At 41.1% G+C, this 9,663-nt stretch overlaps 2 protein-coding genes across 2 annotated transcripts in view; one reads left to right on the top strand and one right to left on the bottom strand.

The window, feature by feature from the left end:
* Positions 1 to 201: 201 nt before the first annotated feature.
* Positions 202 to 801, bottom strand: LOC112092229 (uncharacterized mitochondrial protein AtMg00810-like). The gene has a single exon (XM_024167782.1). It carries the CDS (start codon positions 799 to 801, stop codon positions 202 to 204), a length of 600 nt encoding a protein of 199 aa, XP_024023550.1.
* Positions 802 to 4,858: 4,057 nt separating this feature from the next.
* Positions 4,859 to 9,663, top strand: part of LOC21407899 (DENN domain and WD repeat-containing protein SCD1) — a 12,179-nt gene continuing 7,374 nt past the window's right edge. Inside the window, exons 1-5 of the mRNA XM_024167781.1 lie at positions 4,859 to 4,876; positions 5,269 to 5,344; positions 5,514 to 5,587; positions 5,679 to 5,729; positions 6,087 to 6,244. Coding sequence (XP_024023549.1) covers positions 4,859 to 4,876; positions 5,269 to 5,344; positions 5,514 to 5,587; positions 5,679 to 5,729; positions 6,087 to 6,244 — 377 coding nt within the window. The remainder of the gene's footprint in view (positions 4,877 to 5,268; positions 5,345 to 5,513; positions 5,588 to 5,678; positions 5,730 to 6,086; positions 6,245 to 9,663) is intronic.

Genomic DNA, 9,663 nt, shown 5'->3' with positions numbered 1-9,663 from the left:
AGCTCAGTTCCGTGAAGTTGGGCCTGAAGAGGGACTTTGTAAGGATGTCCGCGACTTGGTGTTGTGATGGAACATGACTCAGTGATATGATATTGCCTTCTATTTTCTCACTGATGAAGTGTCTATCCATCTCCCCGTGCTTCATTCTGTCATGATGGACGGGATTCTTGGCAATTGCTATGGCTGATTGGTTGTCACACATCATCTGGATTGGTCCTGAGATGCCAATTCTGAGTTATCCAGCAGTCGTTTTAGCCATATTCCCTCGCAAATGCCCTGGGCTAAAGCCCTAAACTCTGCCTCGGCGCTGCTATGTGCTACCACTGGCTGCTTCTTGCTGCGCCACGTGACCAAATTTCCCCAGACGTAGGAGCAATACCCTGAGGTGGACTTTCGGTCACTTGGAGATCCTGCCCAATCTGCATCTGTGTAGATTTCTAAGAGCCGATTGGCTGTCTTCTTGAATAATAATCCCTTTCTTAGATCCTTTTTAAGGTACATGAGAATGCGAGTTACTGCCTCCATATGATCTTTGGATGGATTGTTTAGGAATTGACTAACATGGCTTACGGCAAAGCTTATGTTCGGGCGAGTGTGAGTGAGGTAGATTAGTCTTCCTACCAAGCGTTGATACTGCCCTTTATCCACTGGCTTTTCTTCAGTCCGAGGTTTTAATTTAGTGTTGGGATCCATGGGAGTTTCGACTGGTCGGCATCCACTCATACCGGTTTCTTGTAGTAGATCTAACACGTACTTGCGTTGAGAGACTGAAATTTCTTCGCTTGATCTTGCTACCTCCATTCCTAGGAACTACCTTAGGAGTCCCAAATCCTTGATTTCAAATTCCTTGGAAAGGAGGGCCTTGAGTCTCCGTATTTCTTCTTCATGATTCCCTGTGAGTACTATGTCATCGACATAAACGATTAGGATTATCACCCTGTTGTCGGTATAATGTTTGATAAACAATGTGTGGTCGGCCTGAGATTGAGTGTAGCCATCAAGTTTTAGTACTTTTGTGAATCTGTCGAACCATGCTCGAGGCGATTGTTTGAGCCCGTACAGTGACTTTCTGAGCTTGCATACCTTTCCCTTTGTTTGATCATCCTCGAACCCAGGAGGGATATCCATAAATACTTCCTCGACTAAATCTCCATTCAGGAACGCGTTTTTCACATCTAATTGGAGCAGCGGCCAATCTTGGTTTACGGCAATAGATAGTAAAACACGTACCGTATTGAATTTGGCTACAAGTGCAAATGTCTCCTGATAGTCAATTCTGTATGATTGTGTGAATCCTTTTGCCACTAATCGTGCCTTGAATCGGTCTATACTTCCGTCTGCCTTTTGTTTGACTGAAAAAATCCATTTGCATCCAACCGTGTGCTTTCCAGGCGGTAAAGGTGTTAGACTCCATGTTCCATTCTTTTCAAGTGCACTGTACTCTTCCAAGGTTGCTGCTCGCCATTCCGGGACTTGTAGGGCTTCTTGAACTGTTGCTGGGATCTGAATTTTGTCGAGGGCTGTCACAAATGCCCTGAACTTCTGGGACAGGTTTATATAGGTCAGGTGATTGCAGATGGGGTGCTTAGTGCATGACCGGACTCCTTTTCTCTGAGCAATGGGCAGCTCTAAGTCTGAGTTGTGTTCTGTGGGTCTCTCTGTATATTCACCATCAATTTGCATACTAAGATCCACTTCACCTTGTGCTATCTCAGGGTTTCTTGAACTCGGGATTGAGCCATGATGTTGCTGTCCTTGTTCAGGCAAATGTTTTCTCCGGGTAAAAACTTTTATGGCATCATTAGGAAGGGTGAGATGATTGGGATATGGAATTGAATTGTTGGAGGAAGGACTCGGTGGAGGAGACATGTTTGGCCGAGGAGGTGGACACGGCAGAGAGCTTACTGGACTTAATGAAGATATGTTCGGATCAGGTAGGCCAGAGAGAGTAGGAGAGAGTGAGCCAAAATCAATGAGAGAAGTCCAGTCCCAATTTTGTGGTTCATGTGTGCTAATCTCCCCCTAAAGCCCAAAATTGGAGAAGTAAGGTTTATTTTCAAAGAAGGTGATGTCTATTGTATGATAGAATTTGTTTGTGGTAGGTGAAAAACATTTGTATCCCTTTTTGTTTGATGAATACCCCATGAAGATACACTACAGTGCTCTTTCATCAAGTTTACTGCGATTGTGAGAATGAATATGAATGAATGCAGTGCATCCGAAAACTTTGAAGGGAATTTGTGTGACCAAATGTGATTTTGGGTAGCACTTTAGGAGATTTTCCAATGGGGTTTTGAATGTGAGTATGCGTGAGGGCATCCTATTTATGAGATAGGTGGCAGTGAGGACTACTTCACCCCAGAATTTTTTGGGAACATTGGATTGAAATAGTAGGGATCGGGCCACCTCTAGGATATGTCGATTTTTGCGTTCAGCCACCCCATTTTGTTGTGGGGTATCTACGCAGGAACTTTGATGAACAATGCCATAGGATGTGAGGTAGGGACCAAGAATGGAATTGAAGAAATCCCGGGCATTATCTGTTTTGAAGATTTGGATGTTTGTTTGAAATTGTGTTTGAATCATCTTATGAAAGTTTTTGAATATTTGGCTGGTTTCAGACTTGTCTTTCATGAGGAATGTCCAACTTATCCGGGTATGATCATCTATTAATAGCAAAAACCATCTTGCTCCAGTGGTATTTGGAATTTTGTTTGGGCCCCAAATATCACTGTGGATAAGAGAGAACGGATGAGTTGGTTTGTATGGACGGGGTGAGTAAGTGCTTCGGGTGTGTTTAGATAACTGGCAAATATCACATTGAAGAAACTTGGGATTTTTATTAATGAACAATGATGGAAACAAGCGTTTCAAATACATGAAATTTGGATGACCTAACCTATAGTGCCACATTAAGATTGCACTATCTTTATTTGTGTGACTCACAGACTCTAGACTATTGGCAGACCAACATTGAGGGCTGACATCTGTTTTATTGACCTGGGAACAAGCTGAGGTGGTGGCTGAGTTGAGAAGATACAAGCTTGCACATAGGTCAGCACTGCCAATCATCTTCCCCGAACTCAAGTCCTGAAAAACACAAGATTTAGCAAAAAACTTAGTCTCACAGTTGAGTTCATTAGTCAATTTGCTCACAGAGATTAGGTTACAATCTAAGTCAGGAACAAATAATACTGAGTGGATGGTAAGAGTCTTTGAAAGCTTTATGGTTCCTGTTCCAGCAACTCGTGAACGTGTACCATTGGCTATTCGGACAGTTTGATAGTCCTGACATGGAATATAACTTGTGAATAACATTCTTTCACCTGTCATGTGGTCGGAGGCTCCTGAGTCGACTATCCAAGGTGACGGTGACTTGGCTACATGGAGTGCAAGGTTGCTCGTGCCCTGTGATGACCCTGCTGCTGAATTAGCCGAGATTTGTGCCTTGTTGATCAGCTGCTGCAGTATTTCCAGTTGGTCCTTAGTGAAGGGAATCTGACTTTGAGACCTTGTGGATTCTGTAGCGGCAGTATTTCCACGGCTTTCACGATCTCCAGTGGTACGACTTGGCTTCCAATCAGAGGGTTTTCCGTGTAGCTTCCAACATGTTTCTTTTGAGTGACCTGGCTTCTTGCAGTGGTCACACCAGGGGCGTCCTCGACGGGAGTTCTGTGGTATTCCGCGAACAGCAAGGGCGGCTGGCTCTGAAGAGAACTGATTTTCTTTGGTTGCTGCAAGGGTTGATCCATCAGGGATTGAATCGGATCGTCCCATCATAATTCGTTTGCGGCTTTCCTCCCGACGTACTTCAAAGAAAACTTCACGAAGACTCGGAATAGGTTTGGTGCCTAAAATCCGTCTGCGTACTTCATCAAGAGATTTGTCCAGTCCCATTAGAAATTTGAAGATGCGTTTGATCTCCACTATTTTCTTGAAGTATTTGCTGTCATCCGAGCACTTCCACTCGTGAGTTTCGAATAAATCAAGCTGCTGCCAATACCGCATCAAAGTGGTGAAGTAGGTGGTTACCGATTGATCTCCTTGGCGTAGGTCCTGGAGGATGCTCTCCACATGGAAAAGTTCAACAGTATTTTCACTACTAGAGAAGGTGTCACGGACTGCATCCCAGATTTCTTTGGCAGTCGTGTAGAGAAGGAAATTCTCACCTATTTCCGTCATCATTGAACTGATTAGCCAAGACATGACCAGATTATTTTCTGCTCTCCATGTCCTGAATTTGGGATCACTGGTGCCTGGTTGGACAGCAGCACCGGTGATATAGTCGTCATGGCTTCGTCCACTAATGAACATCATCATGGTCTGAGACCATTGAAGATAGTTGTGTCCATTAAGTTTGTGACTGATGATGGGAGTAAGATTATTGTCATTTGTGTTCTGAGGATTGGAAGGAACATTTTGAGAGACAGAAGATGAGGAGTCTCCGGAGGTTTGCTCGGATTCAGCCATGGTGAGGGTCGGCTAGAGATGACGGCTAAGAAATTAGGGTTTAGAGAACCTAGGGCTCTAATACCATGAAGTTTGGAATAATCTGAATTTCCTCTTATTAATTGAATAAACGGAAGGGATATTTATACACAAGAAAAATAAGATCTTATCCTAAGAGAACTCCTAGATACTAGGAACTACTTTACACATTTATAGGGATTAGTTTACAACAGAACCTTAGCAATTATCCCACGATTCTAGGAGCCTATCACTCATCTAGATTCGGCTAGTTTGAATTTCAACAATTTATTTATTTATTTTTTTCCTTTTACTAATATGACCACTCTTCTGAAGCATCTGCGGTAATGGCTACTACACAATAAAATGTTGGTACTTCAAAGTTACACTAATGACTATTCCAAATGGAGTATGAATTTGGCATGTAGATATGTGATGCTATATTTGGTGTAGCAATGTTCACCGCCCTTAATGTTGTATTTGTCTATTAGCCGGGATTTTGCTTGATTCAAAGTAAGAAGAGATGTTAATGATAAGGTAAATTTTGAATTTCTGTCCCGAACTTTGGGCTTTGTAATGATCAAGGCAGGCTGAAAGGTAAGGTTATTTGAGCAATTGCCTTAGTCCTTGCCCCAATCTTCAACATGCATGGCTGCATAAAGGCCCCAATATTATTGGCTTTTGTATTAAAATATATCCTTCGGTGTGCTTCATGCTACGATGCTGATGACGAGGTTGTCAAAATGGTTAATTTGATATCAGCACATTAGCATCACATCACTGATTTCCTTCGTTAAACAGGGGTTATGGTTGCGTCTACTCAAATTGGGAGCAACTGATGATCCTCTTTCATCATTTGAATATGGCACAATCTTAGGTATGTCTGTATTTGCACCTTTTTTTCCATGAGTAATATAATTCAAATTCACATCACTGCTATTGAGAAAATGTTGCCTTTTCGCTTTTACATTCAATCTTCTGTAGTGGTAACTTAGTAGCTTAAAGAGCCTGTGTCTAAACAGGATTTTATATATTTGTGTTTGCAGCATTGATTGAATCTGATGCTGAGGGGATTGGTGGCAGTGGGTTTGTTGAATGTATCAGGGAGCACATTCATTCAGTATGTGGCTTTAATATCCATAGAGGGTTAGGTTTCTGTTCCGCATACAGCATTATGCTATTCTAATCTAGATGAATCTATGCTCTCTCAGGGATGGCACTGTCAGTTGACTGAGGAACAATTCATTGCAGTTAAAGAATTGGTAAGTAAATGCTAAATCAATATCTTCAAGGGTAATCTGTTCGACTATAACACATATAAGTTTGGATAATCAATTTCAAAATATTTATCTTGAATTGTTCTCTATCATCTATATTTTGTTGTTGTCAAAATTGACTTATAAAATAGTCTCAATTAGCTATGGATAAAGAATTTAGGTAAAGATTTTACTTCTCTGACTGTTTTTATTTGGATCTGAAAGAAGAAGCAGTTTTTTTTTTTTTTTTGTTTGTTTGTTTGTTTGTTTGTTTAATCTCTTATTTGCATTATTTATTCCCTTTTCCCTTTCAATACCAATCTGCCATGTGTTTTTCCAATTTTTACTTGTGCCTGAATGTAGCTCAAAACAGCAATCGGCCGTGCAACTTCACGCAATGACATGTTGACCATCAGAGATGCCATTGAAGTGTCTGCTGATATGTACAAGAAGGATGCAAATAACGTTGCAGACTACATTCAACGTCATCTCATATGTTTGTCTATCTGGGAGGAATTACGGTATGTTTTGCAGGCCATCATTCTGCATACATGATTTATTTTCTGTTCCTCGACTGACTAGATAATTCTTAAAATGACTAAATAATTATTATTCTTAAAATTAACCTATTTTTGTCAACACACATCTTATACATTATAGTTGATTGTATTGCCGAAAATATATATTGATGAAACGTTTAATATCTATATCTATCTATATTATAAATGTAAATGAGAGTTCCTTCTTTTACTATTCAAAAACACAATCTCTCTATTTTTTCTTCATATGCTTCCTGTTGCAAACTAGGGATTGGAAAATATCTTTGTATTTCCGTATATTGAATAATTACATTGCTAGGTATTTATAGAATTTACATAGAGAGAAAATAGGAAAGAATATCTACCACAATCCCTGAAAATCAGGGATTGTTAAAACTAATTTTCCTAATTGGTTTCCTGCCTAAAATACCTCTCGACACTCCCCCTCAAGCTTAGGAATGAATATCTTCCATTCCCAGCTTGGTTACAATCTCATGAAAATTAGATCCACTTAATCCTTTTGTTAAAACATCAGCCAGTTGACTTCCCGAAGGAACATAAGACATACATATGAGTCCTTCTTCCAACCTCTCTTTGATGAAATGTCTATCAATCTCAATATGTTTTGTCCTATCATGTTGAATAGGATTGTGAGCGATGTTGATTGCTAACTTGTTGTCGCAGTAAAGCTTCATAGGTTCCTCCCACTTGACTCTCAAATCATCTAGAATAATTTTCAGCCAAAGTAGTTCACACATCCCTTGAGCAACAGCCCGAAATTCATCTTCTGCAGATGATTTAGCCACAACATTTTGTTTTTTGCTCCTCCATGTGATCAGATTTCCTCCAAGAAATGTACAATAGCCAGTTGTTGATCTTCTATCCACTATAGAGCCTGCATAATCTGCATTTGTATATGCTTCTAACGTCAAAGCAGAGTTCTTTTTGAACAAAATTCCTCTTCCGGGGCTGCCCTTCAAGTAGTGCAATATTCTATGTGCAGCTTGAAGGTGAGGCTCTCTCGGATCATGCATAAATTGGCTGATCACACTCACTGAGTAGACTATATCCGGCCGAGTGTGTGTAAGATATATGAGTCTCCCAACTAGCCTTTGATACATTCCCTTGTCCACTGGTGGTTCCTCTCTTGCTTCACTTAATTTCTGGTTTGATTCCATAGGAGTGGCAGTCGGTTTGCACTCAGCCTTTCCAGTTTCTATCAAAAGATCAGTCACATACTTCCGTTGGGATACAAAGATGCCTTGTCTAGAGTATGCCATCTCAATCCCTAGGAAATACTTCAATTTCCCAAGTTCCTTTATCTCGAATTCCTGAACCAATCTTCTCTTCAAGTCACCTTTCTCCTTCTCATCATTCCCGGTCACGATAATATCATCAACATACACAAGTAAGGTAGTCACTCCCCCTGAGGCTGAATGCTTGAAGAACAACGTGTGATCACCTTGACTTTGCCTATAACCCGAATCTGTCATTACCTTAGCAAATCTGCCAAACCATGCTCTAGGGGACTCTTTTAGCCCATATAGAGCCTTTTTAAGCTTGCAGACTTTGTCACTGGTTTTATTCCCCTCAAACCCTGGCGGAATGCTCATATATATCTCCTCATCCAAGTCTCAATGGAGAAAGGCATTTTTCACATCATATTGTAGCAATGGCCAGTCAAAGTGGGCTGCTAATGACACTAAAGTCCTCACGGTATTCATTTTTGCCACCGGAGCGAATGTCTCCTGATAATCTACCTCATAAGTCTGAGTGTACCCTTTTGCAACTAACCTTGCTTTATATCTCTCAAGAGTTCCATCAGCCTTATACTTCAATGCAAATACCCACTTGCAATCAACTATGTTCTTTCCTTGTGGTCTCTCAACTATCTCCCATGTTTGATTCTTTTCCAGAGCCTCTAATTCCTCTCTCATAGCATTCCTCCACTCCTCCTTCAATAATGCCTCTGAAAGTGTGTTTGGTGTGGAGATTGTGTTTAGGCTAGCCATAAACCTCTGGTGGGATGATGATAGGCGTTTAGGTGAGACATAATGGGAAAGAGGGTAAAGTGGCCTCTTGGAGCATTCTCGGGATTTTTTCTTGATGGCAATGGGCAAATGAGAGTCATCTGCCAAACCTTCAACTGTTTTAGTGTCTAGGAGTGAATCTGTACTCACCATGCCTTTATTCTCAGGACTCGGGTTGATCTCTTGGACTTGTGTCAGGTTTGGGACTTTTGCCCTTCTCGTATACACCTGAGAAAATCTTGGATGAACCTCAGTAACTTGACTGGACACAGGCTCTTGGGGTTGACAAGACTCGGCGGTTTCTGTGTTGGAAGACTCGGCGGTTTCTGTGTTGGAAGACTCGGGCTCTTGGGAAGGACTTGATGGAATGACCGGAGTAATGGCTAAAGGGGACTGAGAGGGAGATGGAAGATCAAGTGGCTCAAAAAACTCAAACGACTTAGACCAAGTACCATCTTCACGATTGGTTGTCTCCCCCAGAAGATGGGACTTAGAAAAATAAGATTTGTTTTCAAAGAAGGTAACATCAGCTGAGATATAGAATTTTCTTGATGGAGGATGATAGCATTTGTACCCCTTTTGTGTGGATGAATAGCCAACAAAAATACATTTGGTTGCCCGGGGGTCTAACTTCTCTCTGTTTGGGCAGTGGACATGCACAAAGGCTGTGCATCCAAATATCCTGGGTATAAGGCTATTTGAGGTTCTAAAGTGAGGGTAGTGGGTGTTAAGAATTGCCATAGGACTCTTGTTGTCAAGTACACAGGAGGGTAGTCTATTTATCATGTGTGTGGCTGTTAAGACGGCTTCCCCCTAGTAGGATTTAGGCATGTTCCCATGAAACAACAAGGCTCTAGTGACATTTAATAGGTGCCCATTTTTCCTCTCAGCTATCCCATTCTGTTGGGGTGTATCCACACAAGAAGAAGTGTGAATAATTCCTTCCTTTTGAAAATAGGGTGATAAAACCTGGTTGAAATAATCCCTAGCATTGTCTGACCGAAAGGTTTTTATTTTCACCCCAAATTGGTTTTGGATCATGGAGTGAAAGCTGGGAATAATATGACTGACATCAGATTTTTGTTTAAGTAAAAACAGCCAGGTTACACGTGTGCAATCATCAATTAATGAGACAAACCAACGAGCCCCTGATACATTAGGAATAGTAGATGGACCCCAAATATCACTATGGATCAATTGAAAAGGAAAAACGCTTCTTTTATTACTGATAGGAAAAGGAACACGAGTATGTTTTGCTAGTTCACAAACATCGCAATGAAACTCAGAAACATCAATTCCTATGAACAATTGTGGAAACATAATTTGTAGGACTCTAAAGGACGGGTGACCAAGACGATAGTGGTGAAGCCA

This window comes from Morus notabilis, unplaced genomic scaffold (assembly GCF_000414095.1).
Source record: "Morus notabilis unplaced genomic scaffold, ASM41409v2 Scaffold172, whole genome shotgun sequence".
In the NCBI taxonomy this organism is placed as follows: domain Eukaryota; kingdom Viridiplantae; phylum Streptophyta; class Magnoliopsida; order Rosales; family Moraceae; genus Morus; species Morus notabilis.
The sequence above is the reverse complement of the archived record's forward strand: the minus strand, read 5'-3'. Positions and strand labels throughout refer to the sequence as shown.

Coding starts and splice junctions, on each gene's coding strand:
- LOC112092229 (XM_024167782.1), bottom strand. CDS start 801: ATGGAGGTAGCAAGATCAAGCGAAGAAATTTCAGTCTCTCAACGCAAG.